The sequence below is a fragment of the Neoarius graeffei genome, chromosome 15, assembly GCF_027579695.1.
Source record: "Neoarius graeffei isolate fNeoGra1 chromosome 15, fNeoGra1.pri, whole genome shotgun sequence".
Taxonomy (NCBI): domain Eukaryota; kingdom Metazoa; phylum Chordata; class Actinopteri; order Siluriformes; family Ariidae; genus Neoarius; species Neoarius graeffei.
In genome coordinates this window covers 69,927,247-69,954,349 of record NC_083583.1, presented here as the reverse complement: position 1 = coordinate 69,954,349, position 27,103 = coordinate 69,927,247, and the positions used below count along the sequence as shown (strand labels likewise).

The following is a 27,103-nucleotide window of genomic DNA, read 5'->3' as shown; positions in this document are numbered from 1 at the left end:
GAATTTCTCTGGAGTTTTCAAGCTTAGCTCCTCTTGTCGTATTCTCTTTAACCACTTTGTTATTCTTGAAGCATTTGCTTCTCTTTGTTAACGTTTTTCTTGATAGCGGGGAGATAGTAATCATCAGCTTTTTCTCAATGAACAACCAAATACATTGCAAAAATGAACCGTATTGAAGACAGATTAAGCCTTACTTGCATGAAAGATGGTGTCTCATTTACCCCCAGTTGGAATTATCACGTGATGTGTGAAGTCATGAGTAAGGGGTCTATATGTAAAAAAGCTAGTAGCACGTACACTGGAAATACAAGTACAATGGAAAGACATGCTTTTGTGCCTCAAATAGTAAACCACACCCTCTACAGTAAATATCAATAAATTATCCCATAGGTAAATATATCTTACCCCATTTATCATTTGACTAAGGCCCATCATGCATGTGAAGTGAAGATTTTTTTTTGTGCGTGTGTGTGTGTGTGGGGGGGGGGGGGGGGGAAATGGAGGGAGGGGAGAGAATGGGTGGATTGAAGCAAAAGGTGTCAAAAGTTAAGGGTGAGGCGTGGCGCCATATTCTTTCCATTTTGCTATAATGGATTTAATGGTGCTGCCTGGGATATTCAAAGTTTGGGATTTTTTTTTTTATAATCCAACCCTGATCTTAATACTTCTCCACAACTTTGTCTCTGACCTGTTTGGAGGCTCCTTGGTTTTCATGTTGCCTGCTTAGTAGTGTTGCAGATTCAGGGTCCTTCCAGAGCAGGTTATTTATACAGACATCATGTGACAGATCATGTAACACTGATTGCACACAGGTGGATCATAATCAACTAATGATGTGACTTGGCTGGAGCAGCTCTTATTTAGGAGTTTCATATGAAAGTGGGTGAATGCACGCTCCAGATTTCTGGTTTTTTTTCCATCTTAATTATTGTATTACAATAAAACAACAATTTGCACCTTTAAAAGTGGTAGGCATGCCGTGTAAATCAAATGGTGCTAACCTCCCAAAAATCCATTTTAATTCCATCTTGTAATGCGACAAAACAGGACAAACACCATGGGGGATGAAAACTTTTGCGAGACACTGTGAATCAGATGTTGTACACTCAAGCATCAAAAAGTGTATTCCCAGTGGCAGGGTAATAACATTGTTCCAGATCCACCAAGGCTGGAGACTGAACATTACTGCAAAGGGATGGGATTTTTTCCTCCCCACATAACGACATTGCTCAGTGGCTAATAGACAGGAGAGCCAAACACAGCAATCTCCTTGAACAAGACCCAGTCACCATCACCATGGCAGATATCCAAGTAAGAGTCTCAAAAATGAAGAACTGGGCAGCACCAGGCCCGGATATGATTCACACCTACTGGCTAAAGAAGCCAGGCTTGCAGTACTCGAGTCAGACTTGTGCCGCAATTTTAAGGACTCGTGACTCTGACTTGGACTCAGACTTGTGTATTAACTGCATTCGGACTCGTAAATTGGAGAGGAGGACGGATCTTTTCTTCATATTTTTTGTAACATGCCATAATTCATGGGTGCAAGTATAAAATTTTCAAAAACCTGAAAAGTCCGACAAGGTCAGACGTGCATGGCGCAGCCATGCGGGGGGGGGGGGGGGGGGGGAGCCCCCCCCTTAGGGCTCGAAAAAAATTTAAAATTACAAGTTAAAATGGTTGTCTCTCATGCAATCTCATGCAAACGTTTATAATATTAATAGTTATATGATTTGCATATTCACATCAAATGTTTAATACATTCATCAATTCAGCTGAAATAATATTTCAAGTACAAGGCTTGATATTTCAAAACATCTAGCAACTACTAATTTAAATGTTGAAACAGCCATTTTTAATATGCTTTTGCTGTGATACCTTTTTTACAATATATACACTGGAATAGCTGTGTTGATTTGGCCGAACAACGTGCTACGTGCGTGAAACGATATCATACATAACACCGTGAAACAACAGGCTAGTCAGGACTGCTCGTTGGTGAGCGGCGTATAAATTTGTGGCAGCGGGGGCGTGGTCAAGCGTCGGTCTGTGAATGGAGGGTGGAGTCAGGGAAGGTAAGTGGCAGAATCACTGCACCTGATGTGAATTACCGTATTTTTCGGACTATAAGTCGCACTTTTTTTCATGGTTCGGCTAGCCATGCGACTTATACTCCGGTGCGACGTATATATAGTTTTTTTTTTTTTCACCGCGGAATAACTGGAGCTGATGCTGAGTCTGACGACAGCCACGCAGAAGAAGAGGAAACGGCGCTTCGTCTGCCGCTGGAGTTGGCAGAGTTGTTCAGAAGCGACACCGAGGATGAGGAATTCAATGGATTTGCTGATTTGGAGTGAAATCATCAGCTTGATAAACTTGATTGACCTGTGTTTTATTATTAATGATAGGGCTATAGTTATTTAAATAAGTTATGTAATGACTTTAGGCAGTGCTTAATTTGTGAAGTGGGAGGTCCCGGAACGCAGGAGGTGGGTGGGTCCGGCGACTCAAAAAAAAAAAAAAAAAGGTGGGGGGTGGTTTACTATAACTTTACACACACGCGCTTATTGTGTGTAAAAAAAAAAAATAATAATAACAGACATTATGATCTTAGAAAACGCTTTAGTGACGAACAGTTACAGACAGTAATATGTCGTGATATGTTAGAAAATATTATTTTTATTAGGCTATATATTAAATTATATATTAAATTTATCTTCTAAAATAACAGGCTACTCATATCACAACCGGTTTATTTCACCATTGGAGATCAGATCACACAAGACATGAGTTAAATTACTCTTTTTAAGGATTTAAGTAGGGTATTTAAAAGCGGTTGTTGTTTTTTTTTCACTAGACGGTTGTCTTTGGAGATGATATACCTATAGCCTACTTGACCTCTGATTTAATGAAATAAAATTCGACAAAAATGAAGAATGACACTCCTCGATGATGACTACAGCTTTAATAACACAGATGAAAGAGCCATGGGGCGATAATAAGCCCTACCGGTAAAAATAATCTAAAAGCAAACTGATTAATGCATCAGTAATAGGCTACTAATATTAGTTATAATAATAATATAGGCTATTAGTAATAACGATCGTATTAAAGATGGTAGTAGATATTTAAAATAATCAGACTAGGCTACTTACAGGGCAAAGGGCGCGTTATCACTGCTCAGCTGTTCGTTTATTAAATAAACAATGCAGTCGCGCAGTAACCACACGCCGCTTATCAGATAGAATCAAAGATTCTATGGATAGAATAACCCTTCAAAAAAGTGCGACTTATAGTCCGGTGCGACGTATATATGTTTTTTTCGTCTTCATAATGCATTTTTTGGCTGATGCGACTTAAACTCCGGAGCGACGTATAGTCCGGAAAATACGGTAACCTGTTTGTGTGTCTCCCCCAGTGACCGCACCCTTTAAAAGGGGGGGAGAGAGAGAGAGCAGAAAAAGGGAGCTCTCTCCCCAACCGGAACGCTTGTGCGTGCGTGCGTGTGTGTGTGCACGCGTGCATGTGTGGCTGGGAGAGTGTGGAAAGCTGAAACGCTATTAATAAAAAAAAAAAAGTTTTTGTAACACTCAGTTCTGGCCTGCTGTGCTCCACCCACCTTCAACAATCGTTTACAAAACCGAATGAGGTTTGTGGCGAAGACGAGATAAAAAGATTTGTCTTGTGCAGAGACTCATCTCATTATCTCTAGCTGCTTTATCCTGTTCTACAGGGTCGCAAGCAAGCTGGAGCCTATCCCAGCTGACTACGGGCGAAAGGTGGGTTACACCCTGGACAAGTCGCCAGGTCATCACAGGGCTGACACATAGACACAGACAACCATTCACACTCACATTCACACCTACGGTCAATTTAGAGTCACCAGTTAACCTAACCTGCATGTCTTTGGACTGTGGGAGAAACCGGAGCACCCGGAGGAAACCCACGCGGACACGGGGAGAACATGCAAACTCCGCACAGAAAGGCCCTCGCCGGCCACGGGGCTCGAACCCGGACCTTCTTGCTGTGAGGTGACAGCGCTAACCACTACACCACCGTGTCGCCCCTTCGTGCAGAGACTGTACCGCGGTAACCCGGTAATACGCTGAGAGCGAGACAGTGAGAGGGCCACCCCCTGAAAATCTCAACGGATTTGCACAATTTGGAAAAATGACTTTCAGAACCGAAAAAAAACCGGAGCTTCCGGCACATGCTGGAAAACTTGCACCCATGATAATTTGGCATAAGATATTTATATCTACGTTAATTTTTGTACTAATTTCATGCAAGAGTGTCACACCTGCACACCTTGGCACATGCATCAGATAGACTCTCGGTCTCAGTCCGGACAGTGCGTGCGCCAAGCGGACTCTCGCGCGCATGCCATAAATGACTCGCACCTGCACAGGATTAAGGTGCAATCAGCGCACCTATATAAAAACTGAAAACGCACACTTACTTTGCGAAGTATTGAGCTGTGTTGCGGACACATTACTGAGGCTTATTTCCTTGGTTGGTTTCCTGATTCTTGTCTTTGATTCTGCCTAGTCTGCGACAGCCTGTTTGTGCCTTGCTCGACCTTATTCACTGTTCTACGATTTTGCCTGCCATTCTGGGGTAGGTTTCCCAGTAACGTTGCCCTTTAGGGCTAAAGAGAGAGTTGAGAGACTCTCTTCAGCAACGAACATCGTTTCTGTACATGGTTTTCCTGAACTCAGCTGTAAGAAAGCGTTTTAATAGCAACATTACGAAGAGCTTCTTTGCAATGCGCATCCCCAATAAAACTATTAGCAGTTGCTAAATCCAGTCAAGGAGGTCACATGGCATTCGGGTTTTTTTTTTAACCAAAAAACAGTGAAATATAAAGTGTTTAAAATATGTTCAAATATTACATTGTCATTAAGCATTACATATATGCGGTAATTAATAATTGAAATTAATTTACATTTTTGGGCAATTTTTTTTATTCCAAGCATGTTTTTTTTAAATTAAATGAATGAATGTTCACACGAAAGAATGAGCAAATAATAAACTAAATAACTAAGTAAACGTGTTCCTCGTGCCCACTCATTTCACTGTTACTCAAACATAGTCAGGATTATTTCAACTCTTATCCACAATGCCAAGAAAGCAATGTTGTCCCTTATATGTGCACATGCCGAGAGAGAGAGAAAAGAGGTTTTAATCTGTGTGTACTTAAGGAGGTTGAATTAACCCCCTTTATAATTATATACAGCGCCCTCTACAATTATTAGCACCCCTCGTTAAGATGTGTTCTTAGGCTTCTAATAAATTCATTTTTTTTTTTAAATATAGGACAACAATGCAAAAAAAGAGAAAAATCCAACCTTTAATTCAAGTGCATTTATTCAGTGGGGAAAAAAAAAATCCCACATTAAGAAAATTATTTTACATGAAATCATGTGTGCCATAATTGTCACCCCTGATGTTAATACTTTGTACAACTCCCTTTTGCCAACAAGACAGCACTTAATATTCTCCTATAACATTTCATAAGATGGGAGAATATAGAGAGATTCAACCATTCCTCTTTGCACAATCTCTCTAAATCATCCAGAGTCCTGGGTCCTCTCCTATGCATGTTCCTCTTCAGCTCACCTCACAGGTTTTCAATTGGGTTGACGTCTGGGGACTGAGATGGCCATAGGAGGAGCTTGATTTTGTGTCTGGTGAACTATTTTTGTGTAGATTTGGCCACATGTTTAGGGCCATTATCTTGCTGAAAGACCCAGTGATGACCCACCTTCAGCTTTCGGGCAGAGGCCACCAGATTTTGACTTAAAATGTCCTGGTATTTCAAAGAGTTCATGATGCCATGCACCCTAACAAGGTTCCCAGGGCCTTTGGAAGAGAAACAGGCCCACAGCATCACCGATCCTCCCCCATACTTCACAGTGGGCATGAGGTGCTTTTCCACATACTCATCTTTTGTGATGTACAAGAGTGTTTGTTGCCAAAAAGCTCTATCTTGGTCTCATCTGACCAAAGCACACAGTCCCAGTTGAAGTCCCAGTACCGCTTAGCAAACTCCAGACGTTTACGCTTGTAAGTGAGAAAAGGCTTTTTCCGTGCATGTCTCCCAAACAGCTTGTTGGCATGTAAATAGCGTCTGACGGTTGTTATGGAGACTTTGTGACCCCAAGATGCTACTCTTTGATGCAATTCTCTAACAGTGAGCTTTAGAGAACCTTTTACTTCTCTTACCATCCTCCTCACTGTGCGTGGTGGCAAGATAAACTTGCATCCTCGTCCAGGCTTGTTTGCCACTGTTCTAGTTGTTTTAAACTTCTTGATTCCTCTGACTGTAGATATGGGCAGGTGTAGGCGAGCGGCTATTTTCTTGTAGCGGTTATCTGACTTATGAAGGTCGACACACATCTGCCTTACTTGAATGGTGTGTTCTCTTGTCTTTCCCATGTTGAAGAGTGGATAAGAGAAATAGGCCTCTGTGTCACACATTTATACCCCAGGAAAACAGGATGTGATGAATTACTAATTAAAAAGAGTCTTAGATACTCTGATCAACTTTATAAACTACAGCAGAAATGACAGAAATGCTTCAATTACATTCATTTTCTCGGAATTATGGGTGCCAATAATTGCGGAACAGGTGATTTTATGAAAAATAATTATTTCTTAGAGATTTATTTATTTTAATTCACTTGAGTTAAGGGTTACATTTTTCTACAATTTTCAGTGTGAGATTATGCTTCTGCAATAAAAATTGAATTTATTTTAAGGCTTTTAACACATCTTAACCAGGGGTGCCAATAATTGTGGAGGGCACTGTATGATAAAATTGTATTAATCCTGAGGGAAATACTTGTGCCAGAAGTCGCTCCATAACAATACAGTACAAGTTAAAATACAACAATACAAGCTGGAGGGGAAGGGGGCAAAAAAAAAAAAATGTACATAATAAGAAGTGTGTAAGAAATAAATGCAAAAAAAAAAAAGGGCCTATAGAACAACAGTAGAAATATTTTAAGTTACATAAGGGGAATGGAAAAAGCAATAACTAGTGCCTCGATGGTTATCATTCTAACAGTAGAAATAAGGTACCATATAACCTTTAATGAACGCCCCCGGGGGCATTACATTTTTCAAAAGGGGGCATTTATTAGGGGTAAAAAAAAAAAAAGTTGATCAAATTTTTCAAACCCTAACATAACTGCCCTACTAATTTTCCTTAACTTTCATACGTTTTCTAGGTGAAAAGTCGTCGAATTAAGTGTTTTTAAAACTTGATTTTTTTTTTTTATTATTTGGGGCACTTACTGAGTGTATACGGTAATGCAGGTGTTCATTCGGCGAGGAAACAGCCCAGATATAGCTCGCGTGTCAGCTGGCTTGACACCTTTGATCTTTTCGCCGACCACTGTTACGTCACTCACTTTGCATAAAGCTCCCTTTTTGCAGAAGTCACGTGCCTCCCAGATAATTTGATCTGATCATTCTGTTTCTAATTGTAAAGATGGACACACGTCAGTGTTTCCCCTAGAAAATGCTTGAAGGTGCGGTGGCAAGACCTGCGCTCAGACGTCCCACCCCAGTACGAGGATACGGGAGCATTCTGAGAAATTTTTTGACAAAACACACTCTAAAATGGTGACCCTTTGTAAGGGAATAAATGAATAAACCTAGTCTTGAAAGAACAAGCATAACCTGCAGAGCAAGGCAGTTTAGAAAACAGTCAGGGAGAGTAAATTCCCCCCACAGAATTGGTTGATATTAAAGTAGCCACAGAATACTTGCCATGGTCAGTGTGGTAAAGCCAAGGTTTGTATCTGGGCTTGTCAACCCATGTAGGGTCCCAGCCCGTGGCCCTGTGTTTGCCCTTCTTTTGGCTGCTCTCCTCTCTCTCTTCCCTCTTTTCACATTCTCTTTCCTGTCCTGGCAGTCTGCTTTGCTCTCCTGCTCAAGTAGCAGATTACTGCTACCTGCCTAAAATGTTCATATTTTCAAAACATTTACATGGACATTTTGAAATTAACGTGGTTTTGATCATTTCTGATCTGATATGGCATTTCGCAGATGATCACACCCACCCACTGACGTTCGGAAAAAGGGCTGTGTTTAAAAACTCGCGTCGTTGTTGTACTTTTTGCAACAGTGTATGCTCGAATTAGGGATGGACATCACATAACCAATAGCCTAGATTAATCGATAATTGACCATTAAGAATTTCGTTAAGAAGAATGACGTTCATGTTCATCGACAAAAATGAATAGCCTATAGGTTGTTGCGTTGTGCAAGTCTTCAAGCAATGAATTTCGCTGTCTGTCACGGACAAACATTTGGCCGTACCCTGGCTTCAGTTACCTACAAGCTTCCGTAGCGTAGGTCAATCGCTTAAAAATCAACATGAAGCAGCACGGCGAAGTGTGGCATGGGACCATTTTTAAATGTCCAAGTTTACGGACATCACTATAATGGAGCGTATAAATACAATTCATCCACAACAAAAATGTAGCCTACCATTTGAACAGCGTGCACCAGAGCCTTGTAAAATGACGGTGGCGGTTCATCTAAATTCCAACTATCGACTCGGTGTTAGACTACGGACAAGAAGGAGCTGGAACATCTCATAGTAAAACTAAGATAGTTAAATACAAACGTTATGGCTTTGGTTCTAAAAACACACCGAAGAGGGTCTGAAGTTTCGATATTTAGTGTATTCAGATAGAACCTGTGGTTTGTATCCAAGGACGGCTCGCAAACCGCAAGATCTATAGTAAAACTAAAATATCTAAAAATAATTGATTACAAAAGACGTGTTTTTATTATGAAAATAAATCGAAGAGGGTCTGAAATATTGATCTTAAGAGTATTTAGGCTTATCTGTAAATGGGATGATGGCGTCGTCCGTTCACCTATATAGCCTATTAAAACACCGATGCCGGCTGCTATGGGATACAATACGGCTGACGCCGGCCGCCATGGAATCTAATGGGATAAATTATAGCAATAATTATGATTACTTTAATATAAAGATGTTAATTATTATTCGAATAATTCATCGTTAATTCTCCCAACAATCGGTGAAGAAAACGTAATCGAATGTCCATCCCTAGCTCGAATGACTTATTTTGCACAAATGAATCTTACCTGCCCAGTTTCTTCATCTGTCGCCTTTCTTTTTTTGGCGAAATACTTCAACAAGCTCATCTGCAATTGAAAGATATCGCGTTGACGTTATCAGTCGACTTAATTAAGCCCAAATAAAAACTAGCGCTCTGGCGATAGGCTGTAATGAAATCGAAAAAACTGCCCTTACATTTTTGACGAACTATATCTGGAAAATGCCAAACGATAATCTATGTAGTTGTTTACATGTGGATATTCATCCCCTCAATTTGTGAATGGACTAATCTACCACAGAAGACCGGGAGGCCAAACGAGACGTCTCAGCAGTAGTCAGTACTCAGTATGTAACATAACATGGCCTAACATAGTTTTACATAACAATTATGTGACATAACGAAACAATTTCAAGTAACACTGGAAATATAAGGTAACATAACATCTGCTGTCTACTTTTCAAGAATTGTTGCCAACACTTACCTTTCCCAATTTGACAGCTGAAGTGACAGCCGCGTAGCAGTTAGTTTACCTCAGGTTGGCTTGGCTACGCTGCTCCAGGCGGAACGTTGTCCAATCAGAGCCCACGGTGACCCGTGGAAACCAATCAAGTAACTGCTAGCTCGGCCAGTGGAACTGCGCTTTGCCCCAAACGCAAAGACTGGGCAAGCAACGGATAATGTAGTCGAATACATATAGCTCCTGGGGTATTCCTGAAGGTGCGGCAGCAAAAATCAAGGTGCGGCGGCCCACCGCAGCATAGTGGAAACACAGCACGTGTTGAAAAACACAAATCCTACACTGCGAGTTTTAAGCTAAAAGTCGTAAAAATAGCGGAGAAAGGAAAGCACTTTGCTTCTAAACTCTACAAGATCGATCGTAAACGAGTCCGTGAATACCCCAGAAAACCTGGGGTATGTAAAACTGTTCAGACTGTTAGTTTTTTTAATTTTGAATTTTTTTCCCCGAAATATGGGGGGGGGGGGGGGGGGTGTAATTAGGGAGGGGGCGTTCATTAGCGGTTATACGGTATGTAAGAAACTAACCTAATGGTGAAAGTAAATATTGCACATACGTTGGGGAATATATACAGTATCTAAGGTCAATTCAACCTCCTTAAGTACACACAGATCAAAACCTGTCTCTCCCACGCATGCACTCTCTCTCACACATTCAAGGTGCAGAAATTTGTCTCATTTATGACACTAAATGAGAAGTCACTTGCCTTATGGAGTTAAATTTGATTAAAATGTAGTGATAATGTGACATTATGATATCCATACGTGATTCCAGACCATATTGAAATATACTCAAATGTTTTTCATATATTTATTTAATAATTAACTCTGTACTTGCAAATGTACAAGAAAATTAATTGAACACTGGCAGCAGATTCAACACCAGTTTCCCCCATTGACAGAGTCCCTCAGAGGCACATATGCATTCTGTGTGCGAGTCACTCTTTGTTTTGAAAGAGTGGTCCGGGTCTCTCGTAAATTCAGAACAAACTAAAGGACTTCTTGGGCTACAATGTTGTTCAGGAAAACCACGTTAGCTTGACAATGGATCTTAGGAGGTAATTAAAAGGCACTCTTGGCCTTAAGAGGCTTTCGGGAAACCCACCCCTGGATTGTGTATCCATCTTCACTTGTATTAATAAACACACCTTCTGCACTTACATCCGTCTCCCAACCATCTCTGACAGAATACTTCACACTCTCTGACAAAGAGAACACACATTCGCCTGTTCATACATCATGCTCAGGAACAAACTAATGTTAATGGTGCTAAAACAGCCACCGTCAAATGGTGTGGCTGGAGTCTTGGACTCGACTCGAAAATTTTTTTAATTACTTGAACTTGAACACTGGGGACTTGAGACTGGACTCTGGCTTGAGGTTTAGTGACTCAACACCACCACCACTGAAAGAAGCTAACCTCACTATATGAGTGCTTAGCAGCACAGATGAACCAAGCACTCATATAGAGTCCCTGCTCATAGATGGGACTCGTCCGGAATGGCTGGCTGAGGATTGGACAGTCCTGATCCTGAAGGACCCACAGAAGGAAGCAGTCTCATCCAACTACTGCCCAATAACCTGCCTTTGCACAACCTGGAAACTCCTGTCAGGCATCACAGTGGATAAGATGAGCAGACATATGACAATACATGAACGAGGCCCAGAAAGGAATTGGTAGGAACACCAGAGGAACAAAACATCAGCTACTGGTAGACAGTACAGTCACTCAAGCCTACAGAACCAGACATACCAATCTGTGCACCACCTGGATTGACTACAAAGCCTATGACTTGATGCCCCACACATAGATTCTGGAGTGCTTGAAACTGTACAACAAACAGGAGTCTAAGAATTTTCATCAAGAACTCAATGAGGTTGTGGAAAACCACCCTAGAAGCCAACTTCAAGTCATTAACAGGTCACCAATAAGTGCGGCATATACCAAGGAGATGCCCTGTCCCTGCTGCTGTTCTGCATAGGACTGAACCTCCTCAGCCAGATGTGGCTATGGGTACAGACTAAGAAATGGAGCAACCATCAGCCACCTCCTCGACATGGATGACATCAAGCTGGAAAACTGTTCATGAAACAAGGATCTTTTTTTTTCAAAATTGAGTTAAGTCACTGGTTTTGTACAGTGTCTTGGAAAAGTATTCATCCCCATTGGTGTTGGGCCCAATTTGTCACATTAAAAGCTGGAATTAAAATGGATTTTTTGGAGGGTTAGCATCATTTGATTTATACAACATGCCAACCACTTGAAAAGGTGCAAATTGTTTTCAAATCTGGAGTGTGCATAGGTATTCACCCCCCAAAGTCAATACTTTGTAGAGCCACCATTTGTTCCAATTACAACTGCAAGTCTCTTGGAGTATGTCTCTATTAGCTTAGCATATCTAGCCACTAGGATTTTTGCCCATTCCTCAAAGGCAAAACTGCTCCAACTCCTTCAAAGTTAGAGGAGTTGTGTTGGTGTACAGCAATTTTCAAGCTATGCCACAGATTCTCAATTGGACTGGGGTCTGGGCTTTGACTAGGCCATTCCAAGACATTTAAATGTTTCCCTTTAAACCATTCCAGTGTAGCTTGAGTTGTATGTTTAGGGTCACTGTCCTGCTGGAATGTGAACCTTTGTCCCAGTCTCAAACCTCTGGCCGACACAAACAGGTTTTCCTCCAGAATTGCTATATTTTATGCCATCCATCTTTCCTTCAGTCCTGACCAGCTTTCCTATCCCTGCAGATGAAAAACATCCCCACAGCATGCTGCTGCCACCACCATGCTTCACTGTAAGAATGGTGTTCTCAGGATGTCGGGAAGTGTTGAGTTTGCACCACACATGGTGTTTCCCACAATGGCCAAAAAGTTCAATTTTACATGGACATGGTCACTGCGTAAGAACGAGATACGCAGGCTGGACAGCTGTGAAATGTGGATGTGGAGACAAGTACTAAACATTGTCTGGTCAGACAGGATCAGTAATGAAGAGGTACTCAGGCATGCTGGGGAAGACCGTGCAATTATACACACAATCAACAAGAGACAAAGAGCCTGGTTTGGACACACACTTCAGCAATGGGGACCTGCTGGTCAAAGTTATGGAAGGCCGTATGGTAGGAAAGAGGCCTCCTGGGAGACGAAGAATAGGGATACTAGATTGTATCAAGGATGGCCGCTCTTACGCAAGAGTAAAGAGACTGACACTAACAAGAGACCTACTATAAGGCTGGACCTGCCTTAATACGGAGAGATCAATCTATACTTCTCCACAACTTTGTCTCTGATTTGCCTGGAGTGCTTTTGGGTTTTCATGTTGCTTGCTTAATTGTGTTGCAGAGTCATGGTCCTTCCAGAACAAGTTGATTTATACAGATATCATGTGACCGTGCGGCACGGTGGTGTAGTGGTTAGCGCTGTCGCCTCACAGCAAGAAGGTCCGGGTTCGAGCCCCGTTGCCGGGCTTTCTGTGCAGAGTTTGCATGTTCTCCCCGTGTCCGTGTGGGTTTCCTCCGGGTGCTCCGGTTTCCCCCACAGTCCAAAGACATGCAGGTTAGGTTAACTGGTGACTCTAAATTGACCGTAGGTGTGAATGTGAATGGTCGTCTGTGTCTATGTGTCAGCCCTGTGATGACCTGGCGACTTGTCCAGGGTGTACCCCGCCTTTCGCCCGTAGTCAGCTGGGATAGGCTCCAGCTTGCCTGCGACCCTGTAGGACAGGATAAAGCGGCTAGAGATAGAGATCATGTGACCGATCATGTGACACTGATTGCACACAAGTGGATCTTAATCAACTAATTATGTGACTTATGAAGTGAATTGGTTGGACCAGCTCTTAAGGGGTTTCATGCGAAAAGGGGTGAATACTTATGCACACTCCAGATTCCTGTTTTTTCATCTTAATTATTTTTGTGTCACAATATAAATAAATAAATAATTGCACCTTTCAAGTGGTAGTCATGTTGTGTAAATCAAATGCTGCCAACCCTCCAAAAATCCATTTTAATGGATTTTTGGATGCTTGTAATGCAACAAAACAGGACAAATACCAAGGGGGATTAATACTTTTGCAAGACACTGTAATGGAGGGTCACATATCAGTACATCTATAAAAATACTTACCTGCTACCTTTTGAATTTCTTATCATTAATAAGTGTACAATTGAGCTGGTTCACTCATGCAGACCTGGACTCAAGTTAAAATGTTGTTGCAAACCCATGCTTATTCATACACTGATTTTTTTTTTTAAAATAATGGTCAAAATCTTGACAAAAAGCTGACAAAATTATGTATTTTTGGTTTAGAGTTGGCACAACTACTTTTTTGGATCCAGTTATATTATTCAACAATGGTTTAAATTACAGACTTCTTACATCACACCTAACATCATGCACATGTTCATGTCTTTTATCACATGCAACTTTCCTTATATCATCAGCACTTTAAAATTGCAATGAAACCAAAAGGAATCCCTACAGAGTGGCACAACACGTCACATTACGTGGGTTAAAAAGCATTGTAAAGTTACATCAGGAAATCTTAACTGTCGCGCATTCACCAATCTGTCAGATATGCCTTTGAGGGTGGCTGGAAAAACATTGAGTAATTTAAAAAGATATCTATTACGCTCTTGGGGAGAGACCCTGACTTAAAGATGTATTGTAATTGGTTGCTGACGCACAGCTCAAAAATATCCTTTTATTCTTGTTTTTCTTTTTTGTTACATCATAGTAACCATGATTGTTATATGGTTACTATGGTTTAACTTTAATTCTATGATTTAATAAAAGCTAATATATTAATTGTTCTGCACCAACTGCAATTTGTACTTGAGTACATTAAAATTAATTTGTCCATCTTTTCTGTCTCAGTGCTGCCCCCTTCTGCTGCTCTTAGGAGTCTGAGAGCCTCTGAAATAGTGCTCTGTACAATTATAACAGATGTTACAATTATATCACAAATTGCACCCATAATTTCCTGACAAATCTCCTCACAAAAACTTAGTGTAGAGATAAGTGCACGTTTTAAAATTAGAAAATGACTTCGGTTTTAATTTTAAAATGTGCACTTATCTCTACACCAAGTGTTTGTGAGATTTGTCAGGAAAAATTTGGGTGCAATTTGTGAAATAATTGTAACATCTGTTGGTTAGCGCTGTCGCCTCACAGCAAGAAGGTCTGGGTTCGAGCCCCGTGGCCGGCGAGGGCCTTTCTGTGTGGAGTTTGCATGTTCTCCCTGTGTTCACGTGGGTTTCCTCCGGGTGCTCCGGTTTCCCCCACAGTCCAAAGACATGCAGGTTAGGTTAACTGGTGACTCTAAATTGAGCGTAGGTGTGAATGTGAGTGTGAATGGTTGTCTGTGTCTATGTGTCAGCCCTGTGATGACCTGGCGACTTATCCAGGGTGTACCCTGCCTTTCGCCCGTAGTCAGCTGGGATAGGCTCCAGCTTGCCTGCGACCCTGTAGAACAGGATAAAGCGGCTACAGATAATGAGATGAGATAATGAATGAGACTTCGGTTTTAATCTTCATCTATATTCCAGAACATGGGTATGAGTTTTTCCACAAATCTCTCCATCATGAGTGAATGAATCCTGCTGCTTTCTTTCCAGATAGACAAAGTGATGAATGAGTCAAGTATATTTCTGTATTCATAGTTGTAGCATGCATTTAGATTTTTTTTTTTACAATTGTGCCAGCTCCCCCTATTTTTTTTATGATTTCCAAATTTGTCATGTCATTTTTAAATATTACAAATTAAATAATTGCTATTAAAAATAATCAAATCACTAATATTACTTGAGCTTTATTCAATTTGAGTAACAATGTGTCAAATACACACCAACTCTAGCTTCTGTTTCTCTTTGATTTGCAGCTTCTCAATATGTTCGGAGAGATCTGGTCGGTCGAAGTCTTGGTGAAGGTGCTCTTTAATGTCCAGTACCTCTCTGGAGATGCCACAGAAAGCTTTGGTGATCTCATGAACCAGCTGTCTGTAATGCTCAAAGTCATAATCTGGCCCTGTCCTCAGGTATGCCTCATGACCTCTGAGATAAACACAAGGCAACCACATTAATTGACTAACACAACACACACAAACAGTTGTAGTCAGAGGTTTACATAGAGGGACATGAATGTCATGGCAATATTGGGCTTTCAATTATTTCTTGAACTGTTCTTTTTCTGGACAATATGCATTTATAATAGAAAAACAAGAATCTTGTGAACAAGTTTTAATTTATGTTAGGTTTTCTGAAATCAACACAGGGTCAAAATCATACAGTACACCCACTTAGATTATTAATTCAGTGGTGCTGAAAGTTCCAAAATGTCTTAACTTGCCAAAATCGAGGCCTCTTAATTTCTTGTTAGTGATCATGACTGATGTGATGCTGGTGTGCCAATGTAAAGGGAGTTTGTTTGGCAGCACTTATTGGATTGACCAGCACAGTACAATGGGAAAGTCCAAGGAGCTCAGTGCAGATCTGAGAAAGAAAATTGTAGATGTACACAACTCAAGGAAGTCTCTGAGCCATTTTGAAAACAACTACAGATTCCAAGATCATGATCATCACATCAAACAATTGTACCCAAGTACAACCCCAATTGCAAAAAAGTTGGGACACTGTGTAAACTGTAAATAAAAACAAAATGCAATAATTTGTAAATCAGGGAACCCTATATTTCACTGAAAATAGTACAACGACAACATATGAAATGTTGAAACTGAGAAATTGTATTGCTTTTTTGAAAGATATATACTCGTTTTGAATTTGAGGTCAACAACACTTTTCGGAAAAGTTGGGACAGGGACATGTTTACGACTGTGTTGTATCACCTCTACTTTTAACAATACTCTGTAAACATTTGGGAACTGAGGAGACCAACTGCTGTAGTTTTGAAAGAGAAATGTCGTCTCGTTCTTGCCTGATATACAGTTTCAGTTGCTCAACAGTTTGGGGTCTCCTTTGTCGTATTTTGCGCTTCATAATGCACCAAATGTTTTAAATGGGAGACAGGTCCGGACTGCAGGCAGGCCAGTTTAGCACCCAGACTCTTAATACGGAGCCATGCAGTTTTAATATGTGCAGAAAGCGGTTTGGCATTGTCTTGCTGAAAGAAGGAAGGCCTTCCCTGAAAAAGATTTTGTCTGAATGGCAGCATATTGCTCTGAAACATGTATACATCATTCAGCATTAATGATGCTTTCCCAGATGTACAAGCTACCCATGTCATGTGCACTAATGCACCCTCATACCATCACAGATGCTGGCTTTTGAGCTATGCGCTGATAAGCCGGATGGTCCCTCTCCTCTTTAGCCTGGAGGACGTGGTGTCCATGAGTTCTAAAAAGAATTTCTACTTTTGATTTGTCAAACCTTGGGACAATTTTCCACTTTGCCTCAGTCCACTGTAAAAGAGCTTGGGCCCAGAGAAGGTGGCAGTGTTTGTGGATATTGTTTCTATCTGGTTTTAACTTGCATTTGTGGATGCAGTAATGAACTGTTTTCACAGACGATGGTTTTCTGAAGTGTTCCTGAGCCCATACAGTGATTTCCACTACAGACATGTGTCTGCTTTTAATGCAGTGTCGCCTGAGGGACTGAGGCATCCAATGTCAGTTTTCCCCCAGATTCTCTGAATCTTTTAATTATATATTAGGGTTGGGCGGTATTACGGTAAGAAGGTATCCCGAGGTATCCAAAAGTACCAACGGTATCGGTCTCATTACCGTCATTTTAAAAAAATATATAATATCTAAATAAATATGGAGTACATGAGGTCATAATATAAAATAATAAATTGAAGATCATCCCGAATAACTGTGTGATCGTATTTTCACTAATTCTATCAATTTCCTAAAGAAGTTCTCATCGCGTGCAGGGTTGTTTATGTCGTTACCATGGCAACCCTGCGTGACATTTGGAGTCTGACAGAAAGCTTCGCAAGAGACTGAGACCGCGGTTGAAAGATGGCAAGTCAAGATAACGAGTTAGTGGCAAAAAAAAAAAATACAACATCGGCAGTGTGGCAGTATTTTGGTTTCAAACCAAACGAAAAGGAAGAGCCAGCAATAATGTAAATGACCGCGCAAAATCGAAAAAAATCTAATATGTCCCCTAAGGCACACCATAGTCTGGGGTACTCCACTTCCACGAGATCTCTCCAATGAGTTGTGTTTTGAGTAGGTTACATGAGTAACAACAAGGTAAAATAATATAACGTATGACATTTGGGATGTGGGTAATAAACGTTTGAAATGTCATCTACTGAAGAAACGGAAGAAAACATCGTAGCGTAAACTGTTAGGTTTCTGGTGGGAATTAGCAATGCGCTTGCTATCTTTGTTGGGTGTGTTAAACCGTATGGATTTAAGTGGAATAATTGTAAGGAGTTATGTGATCAAGACAACGTTTTAAGCAAGGTAAGGCCATTTGATTATTAATTTCCCCGCCATGGCATGACGTGGGCCCATATGATTTTGCCTTGTGCAGCTATCACGCATTTGAATTAGGTTCGCCTCATTTGCGCTGAAGAATATGGTTTATCGCGCAGTCTAAACGGACTTGGGCGTTGGTTGATTCTTTTTCTTTTTTTTATTTCCCATGCTTGAAAGGGTATGATCCTGCTCATCGTGTACTTTTTTTTGATGGAGTAGGTGAAATAGTGCTGCAAATGGCGTTTCAACGCAGACATGTGTAAACGACAGTTGAATGCTATTTTCAAGATGAAGGAAGAGTTGTGTGATGCTTTGAAATATCTCTTAATCCATTCACCAATGCACAAAATTCGCTTTGCTGCTTAATCCATACCACAATGCACATAATTCGCTATGCTGCTTTTAAATAGTACATTTGAGGCATAGGCGCAGGTCTGGATAAGGTCCGCCGGTATAGGCGTACGTTACACAGTAGGCCGAAACAAAATATTTTTTTCTCGGTAATACCGTATACCCCGGGAAAACACAGACAGTTTAAAGGTATCAAAATTTGGATACCGCCCAACCCTAATTATATATATATATATATATATATATATATATATATATATATATATATATATATATATATATATATATACACACATACATACACACACCATAAATGATGTGATCCCCAAATTCTTTGCAATTTTACATTGAGAAATGTTGTTCTTAAATTGTTGCACTGTTTGCCTACACAGTCTTTCACAAAGCGGTGAACTCCTCCCCATCTTTACTTCGGAGAGACTCCGCCTCTCTGGGATGCTCTTTTTATACCCAATCATGTTACTGACCTGTTGCCAATTAACCAAATTAAATTTTTTTAGCGTTACACAACTTTTTCAGTCTTTTGTTGCCCCTGTCCCAACTTTTCTGAAACATGTTACTGAGATCAAATTCAAAATGAACAAATATTTTTCAAAAAACAATAAAATTTCTCAGTTTCAACATGATATGTTGCCTTTGTACTATTTTCAGTGAAATATAGGGTTTCCATGATTTGCAAGTCTTTACATTCTGTTTTTATTTATGTTTTACACAGTGTCCCAACTTTTTTGGAATCGGGGTTGTGTAGCCACTTTGTTGGAAGAAGACCCAAACTGTCACCCTCAGCTTAGAGGAAATTGGTTCAAATGATCAAGAACAACCCAGGAACCACCAAGGCAAAGGCCTGCCACAAACTGGAAGCCATTGGAACACTGTCTACAGTCAAATGAGAGGCTGCCATCCAAGAAAGGAGCCCCTGCTCCAAAATCCACACCTTCAAGCTCGACTAAAGTTTGCAGCTGAACACAGAGGCAAAGAAAAAGCCTTCTGGAGGAAAGGTTTTTTTGGGTCAGATGAGACAAAGATTGAGTTGTGTGGTCACAATGACCAGAGGTACAGAGGAACACTACAGCAACTGTTAAACATGGTGGTCAAAGCATCATGCTCTGGGGCTGTTTTGCTCCCAGTGGAACTGGTGCAACAAAGCATATGGAATAATGAAGGAAGACAGCTACCTCAGAATTCCTCAGCATAACCTCAAACCATCAGAAATTTGGACACATTTGGTGTTCCAATTGGAACATGACCCCAAATACACATCAAAGCTAAGTTGTGGAGGATAAAACAGGCTAACATTAAGCTTAAAAACAAGTCCCTTAACACAAGTCAACCCTATTGAAAAACATATGGGCTGTGCTTAAAAGTCAGGTCTGTGGCAGGAAATACAAATTTAATTGAACCAGGGCTCAAAATTCACGGTGGTCCGGTCGCCCAAGGCAACTTAATTTGTCATTTGGCGGGTAATTCCTGTCACTAGCCAGCCCGGCTGGCTAGTTGAAAATAAAAAATATACACATGAAGCAAAGATTCAGACTAGGGCTGTGCGATATACCGAATATACTCGACATATCTCCGAAAATTCTGTGAGAGATACATAAAATTATTATATTGTAACTATCGAGTATTTTATGGTCATCTGCCAACTTGCATTTGTTTTGTGTTTAAAACATTTTCCAGTGGTTTTCTCCCTGTCCCTCAGGCAGTAACGCGAGAGGCTGCCTAAGGGTTAAAAAAAAAAAAACAAAAAACACGTCACGCACTCGCCAACCAATCCCGGGCGACATCTAGGTGCTGAAAGGAACTTGCGGGAAGATTTTCTAGTTTCGGTTTACAGCGCTGACTCGGTCCGTGTTGCATAGGCTACCGTGTAAGCTCGGTCAATTTCAGCGACAAATTAAAAATGGAAGTGGACGAATTGGTTCCTAAAAGAACTAGTAAGGGGTCAGTCATCTGGCATTTTTTTGGATTATATTATGGTGCTCTGTGTTGTTCTCATTTATGTATTTAACAACAGTATCAAAATACTCAGGTATTGAAATAAAGGCACATTAGTCATGAACAACGGTAACTACTCTCATGTTATTTTTGACAGAAGTAAAATTCATACATGAAATTTTGGCTAGTTACTTTGGAAGGTAACTAGTCCGGCTGGCTGGTGAAAAAAGAAAAGAATTTCGAGCCCTGTGAACTATACTAATTCTGTCAAGAACAGTGGTCAAATATCCAACCAGAATTCTGCCAGAAGCATGTTGTTGGCTACCAAAAGCATCTGGTCAAGCTGAAACTTGCTAAGGGACATTTAAACAAATAGTAGATCGTAGGTGTGCTGTATGACTCTGTAGTGAGTGTTATGACCCAGTGTTGATTTCAGAAAACCCAAAATATATTAAAACATGTACAGCAAGTTCTTTTATTCCTCTATTAAAAGATATACTGCCCCAGAAAAAGCACATTCATGTCCCTGTATGTAAACAACTGACCGCAACTGTGTGTACACACATTTTACACCCCTCCCTCCAAACATAGGGCAAACACAGATGCACATACAGTATACACTCACTGAGCACTTTATTAGGAACACTACACTAATACTGGGTAGGACCTCCCTTTGCTCTCAAAACATTCCTTTCAGTTTCTGGTGCATGGTGACGTGATTAAGTCTGCAGGAATTGCATGATGCTTCTGGTGCACTTTCGTGCTGTGAATCTTCGATCACGTTCAGATCTGGTGACTGAGAAGGCCAGTGAAGAACACTGAATTCCTTGTCATGTTCATGAAACCAGTTAGAGATGACTTGTACTTCATGACATGGTGCATTATGATGCTGGAGGCAGCCAGTAGATGGCAAACTGTGGCACATGATCAGCAACAATACTCAAATCGGCTGTGGAATTCAAGTGATGAATGAGCCCAAAGTGCGTCAAAACATTCTCCACAACATTACACCAACAGCATGGCCGGAGTTTCCCAAAAGCATCACAGCACAAAGATCATCGTTAAATGGTAGCGCGAGCAGCACAATGAATGCTCTCTTCCCTGGCTAAAAGACTTTTGGGAAACCCACCTCTGGACTGTTGACACAAGGCAGGTTGGGTCCACGGATTCATGCTGTTGGTGCCAAATCCTGACCCTACCTCAGCAGAAATCGAGATTCATCAGACCAGGTGATGTTTTTCCAGGCTTCACCTGTCCAGTTTTGGTGAGCCTGTGCCCCCTGCAGCCTCAGCTTTCTGTTCTGGGCTGACAGAAGTGAAGCAGAAGTGCTTTTCTGCTGTTGTAGGCCATCTGCCTCAAGTTGCAATGCTTTTCTGCTCAGCACAATTGTACAGGGTGTTTGGCTGAGTTACTATAGACTTTGCCAGTTCAAATCAGTCTGGCCATTCTCCCTTGACCTCTCCCATCAACCAGATGTTTCCATCAGCAGAACTGCCACTCACCAGTGCCCCATTTATACCAAGGCAGTCTGCATGTTTCGACAGCCAAAGAACCAGGAAAACTGGTTCCAGAACAGCACAAACACATTGCTGGTCTAGAAACAAGAGCCACTGATTTCGTGGCTCTGAAATATACTTGTCTGAAATATACTTGTGGTTGTAGCTGGCAGAAAGGGCCAGCATTACCTGCTGGCACAAAAACGGTCTCCTGATTTCGGATCACGCTGGAATCTTTTCCACTCTCACTGCTCAGTGAATCCTGCATGTTATTTATTGACGACAACCATAGACTTCAGAAAAACAGGCTCTTTTCTTTTTATTTCATTTATGATTTTTTTGTGACTTGCAAGGAAGGAAAAGAATTTGCTTTTACATTTTGCATCTGCAATTTCTGATAAGTTACCTATTAATTTCTCTTACTGACAAAAATAATCATTAAATGGTACAATAAAAACTTAATTTCCTTTTAATAAACAATTTAAAAGTCTAGAAAAAAAAAAAGTGCTGTTGGAAAGCTGATTGCATTGACTGGACTCAAGTACTCCATGTTGTCATGGTAACATTGACAACATACACACTGAGATACACGTTGATACAGCATGAAAGCACCACATTCACATGGCCAGCTATTCGGCCAAATCAATCCAGCATAATATAGTTCCTTTTAGCAATACAGCACATTATGTGCATTATTTATCTATTGCCCACGGAACATCTTCGTTCTTCTGTTAATATACCTGGGCAGCCCACCCAAGTAAATGTACTTGCTGCTTGGAAAGCAGAGACGTATCCAGTGATGCAACGATGTGGCCCGATAGTGGATCTTTAGCCCGTGGAAAAGCAAACAAGTTCTTAGAAGGTTCACAAATTGAACCAACTCTGAACCAGCCCAGAATCTAGTCCAGCACCTAGTTTGAGTTGGTTGAGTTAGTTTGAGTTGAGTTATCTGCTGGCTGTATCTGCAGAATTTTATTTATTTATATAATTACAGGAATGAGACAGGTGTTCTTAATAAAGTTCTTGGTGAGTGTACACATACCCACCCACCAACCATAAAATTAAGAACACTAACAGTTAAAATAAATTACATTGATCTCATTACAATGGCACCTGTCAAAGGGTGGGTTATATTAGGCAGCAAGAGAACAGTCACTTCTTGAAGTGTTGGAAGCAAGGAAAACAGGCAAGCATAAGGATCTGAGCAACTTTGACAAAAATTGTGATGGCTAAATGATTGGGTCTGAGCATCTCTAAAATGGCACATCTTGTGGGGTGTTCCCAGTATGCAGTGATTAGTGACAACACTGGTAGGCATCGAGTCACTAAACCTCGAGTCTGAGTCCAGTCTCAAGTCCTCAGTGTTCAAGTCAGAGTAAAGTCCAAGTCATTAAAAGAAAATTGAGTCGAGTCCGAGAACAAGACTCCAACCGCATCATTTGATGGTGGCTGTTGCTGCCTTTATGTGAAACCATCTCTGCTACTGGGTTGGACTAACGTTACTGCCTGACTGCCCCAATAGGCTACAGATAAAAAGCTTGCTCATCGCTCAGCAAGCATTGAAGATGTCAGAATATCTATGCTTGACGGATCAGCACTAGCCGTCTCCGAGGACTTCAAGTACCTCGGCTCATACATCAGTTCGTGTGACAAAGATATTAGCATTAGAAAAAAAAAAAAATCACAAGCCTGGCATGCTCGCCACGACTTGAAGCGAATCTGGAAGTCTTCCATGTCCAAGGAGCTGAAACAGCACCTCTTTGTCGTGACAAATCAATTCTAACATATGGTTGTGAGGTTTGAACTCTTACGGCAGAACAAGACGCAAGTCTTGATGGTTGTTATACCAGAATGCTAAGGATGACATTAAATGCACCTTGGAGGAATTGTGTCAAGAACAAAGATCTGTATGGAAATCTCCCTTGGCTATTGGCCAAAATAAGATCTCGCTGTTGGAGTCTAGCTGGCCACTGCATGAGGCACGATGATCTACCTGCAAGTCGGCTAGTTCTCTGGGAACCAAAGCATGGCTGGACCTCAGGAGGAGGATAATGTCTCACGTTTACAGGTGTTCTTTTTTTTAGAAAAAAAAACAAAACAAACCCACACTCGTCTGTCTGCCGTTGAAGAGATGGCAACATAAGGAAGTGTGGAGTGCACTTGCCCAGGGAGACCAGACATGACAAACATCACTAGTTCATCACTCAGCAAGCAAACCCTGCGATCAACAGAGCAATGAACATAGCGAGTCACTTCCTTCTCTGAGTGGAGTCTTGCCAAATGACGATTGAAGTTCGAGGTTGTCCCCATCGCCTCCTCGATAGTTCTTCTACATATGGAACAAATAGCAGTGCATTTTTCCCATTGCACGAGAAGTCTGTATAAACAAAAGTAGACAATCCTGGGGCATTCTCTCCAGACATTTTAGTGCCATAAACATTAGCTTGCTCCTGAATATGACATACAAACAGGTGAATTCTCTTGCACAAAAAGTTAGTATAAAAATTAATGTAGTTAAATAAAATAAGAAAAAATATATATCAGAGTCCTCATCTCCAATTTACAAGTCTGAATGCAGTAAATGCACAAGTCCAAGTCAAGTCACAAGTCCTTAAAACTAGGGCATGAGTCAGACTCAAGTACTACAAGCCTAGTACCTACCAAAAGGGGTCCAAGGAAGAACAACCAGTGAACCAGCAACAGGGTCACAGGTGTTAAAGGCTCACTGATTCACATGGGGCGTGAAGGCTGGCCCACATGGTCCAATTCCACAGAAGAGCTGCGGTCACACAAACGCTTGGAAAAAAAAGTTAATGCTGGCTTAAACAAAAAAGTGTCAGCGTTAACTTTTTCAGCAGTTTGTGCTACAGTAGCTTTTCTGTGGGATTGGACCATGTGGGCCAGCCTTTGTGCCCCATGCGATGACCCCATCACCAGTTATCTGACCCATCCATGACCCTATCACCAGTTATCCTTCCTTGGACCACTTTTGGTAGGTACTAACCACCGCATACCGGGAACACCCCACAAGATGTGCCATTCTGGAGATGCTCAGACCCAGTCAGTCAGTCATTTAACCATCACAATTTGGCCCTTGACAAAACTTGTTAAAACTGTTAATCACGTTGTCCGTTATCACCCAAATGAGGATGGGTTCCCTTTTGAGTCTGGTTCCTCTCAAGAGTTCCTCCTCATGTCGTCTGAGGGAGTTTTTCCTTACCACCGTCACCACAAGTTAGCTCATTGGGGATAGATTAGGGATACAATTAGCTCCTGTTAGTCATTAAAGTTCTGTAAAGCTGCTTTGCGACAATGACTATTGTTAAAAGTGCTATAAAAATAAACTTGATAAAGTCGCTCAGATCCTTACCCTTGCATAGAAATGCTTCTAACATCAACTTCAATTAGTGATTATTCTCTTGCTGCCTAATATACCTTACCCTTTGATGGGTGCCGTTGTAATGAGATAATCAATGAAATTCACTTCACCTGGCAGTGGTTTTAATTTTATGGCTCATCGGTGTGTTTATATAAACACACTCCCTTCCCTCCCCACGCCATTATAATTAACTAAAGGTACTGACTCACTCTTCAAAAAGTTTATACGCCTCCATGCGCTCAGTCTGAAGTGCGTAAAAACGTCGGACCAAACATTTGAACTCTGAGGGGAACTTTAAAAACATTGTCAAATTATGAAACCGTGAGTAAGGCTTATGTTTAAAAAAAAATACTAAGCATAAATCAATAATAAAGAGCTCATTAACGTACCATTGCTGCACCCGCAATGCTCATCTCTTAACTCATCACTCAGCGAATAAATTAATTTTACTTCCGGGAAACTTCAGACGGATATTGTCAAAATAAAAGTCAATCCTAGCTCATACTTCGTTCACGACATCTGGGAACTGGAAATATTCCAACTCAGAACTTCCTACTTCCCATATTAGAGGGTTCACAATGAAGACCAAAAAAAGTCTTCCGTTTCTGTCTACAAAAACTCAAAGTAAAGAATTGTGTGGTTAGTGCTTAATTAACGTTTAAAGTGTATGTGATGATTCACGGTTATTAGCACCGGAAATGACACGAAAGAGCAGTTTGATCAAACCTCTTGCAGAAAGTGGAATTAATATTTTATCATCAAACTAGAATGGCGGCTACAATTATCGACACCTTAACAATCTTTTGGTCACTGCAAAAGTAGAAAAGACTTTCAATACATAAATTGTGCATGAATAATAACTCAAATTTCCACTGGAAAAAAAATGAGTTGATTCCAGATTCATGGGTGCAAGTATAAAATTTTCATAAACCTGAAAAGTCTGACAAGGTCAGACATGCATGGCTCAGCCATGCAGGGGGGGGTTACAAAGGGGGGTTAGCCCCCCTTAGGGCTCGAAAAAAAATTTAAATTACAAGTTAAAATGGTCGTCTCTCATGCAAACATCTCATCTCATCTCATTAACTGTAGCCGCTTTATCCTGTTCTACAGGGTCGCAGGCAAGCTGGAGCCTATCCCAGGTGACTATGGGCGAAAGGCGGGGTACACCCTGGACAAGTCGCCAGGTCATCACAGGGCTGACACTTATGGCCCTTTTCCACTACCCTTTTTCAGCTCGCTTCAGCCCGACATGGCTCGCGTTTCGACTACCTTAGAGCAGCACGACTCAGCTCGCTTCAGCCCTGCTTAGCACCCAAAACTCACACGGTTTTGGAGTAGGGCTGAAGCGAGCCAAACCGAGCCGAGTGGGGCTAGGGGCATGAGGAGACACTCCCCTGTGCACTGATTGGTGAGGAGGAGTGTCCTCACACGCCCCGCGAGCACGCTGGGATCTGTAAACACCGTAAACCCGGAAGAAGAAGAATTACAAATTACGAGAATTTCTGAAGCCTTATGCGCCTCGCCTCATCTATACGCTCTTGCCAGTATCTGTTGGCGTTGTCGGTGACAACAAGCCACAGCACCAAGACCAGCAACACTAACGACTCCATGTTTATTGTTTACTATCCGGGTCGTGAGACTACCGCTTAAAAGATTACTGATGTCACTGTTTGCGCCGCCTAACGACATCACGTGACGTCCACCCACTTTCGCTAACTCCACCCAATGTGTCCACCCACTTCCAGCCAGCACGGTTCAGCGCGGTTGTAGTCGAAATGCAACTCCAACAGCCCCGCTCAGCTCGACTCAGCCCAACTCAGCACGGCACGGCTCAGCCCAACTCAGCCGCGTTGGTAGTGGAAAA

General features: G+C 41.3%; 1 protein-coding gene across 2 annotated transcripts in view; it reads right to left on the bottom strand.

Moving 5' to 3' along the window:
- rex1bd (required for excision 1-B domain containing) overlaps positions 1-25,701 on the bottom strand; it is a 36,233-nt gene extending 10,532 nt beyond the window's left edge. Inside the window, exons 1-3 of one of the 2 annotated variants that reach the window (XM_060941815.1) lie at positions 25,629-25,701; positions 25,449-25,531; positions 15,463-15,667 (exon numbers count right to left, since the gene is read on the bottom strand). In XM_060941815.1, the coding sequence (XP_060797798.1) occupies positions 15,463-15,667; positions 25,449-25,531; positions 25,629-25,652 (312 nt within the window). In that variant the 5' untranslated portion in view covers positions 25,653-25,701. Of the gene's footprint in view, positions 1-15,462; positions 15,668-23,967; positions 24,190-25,448; positions 25,532-25,628 lie in introns of both variants that reach the window. The other variant, XM_060941814.1, reaches the window with a different exon arrangement.
- Positions 25,702-27,103: the final 1,402 nt, after the last annotated feature.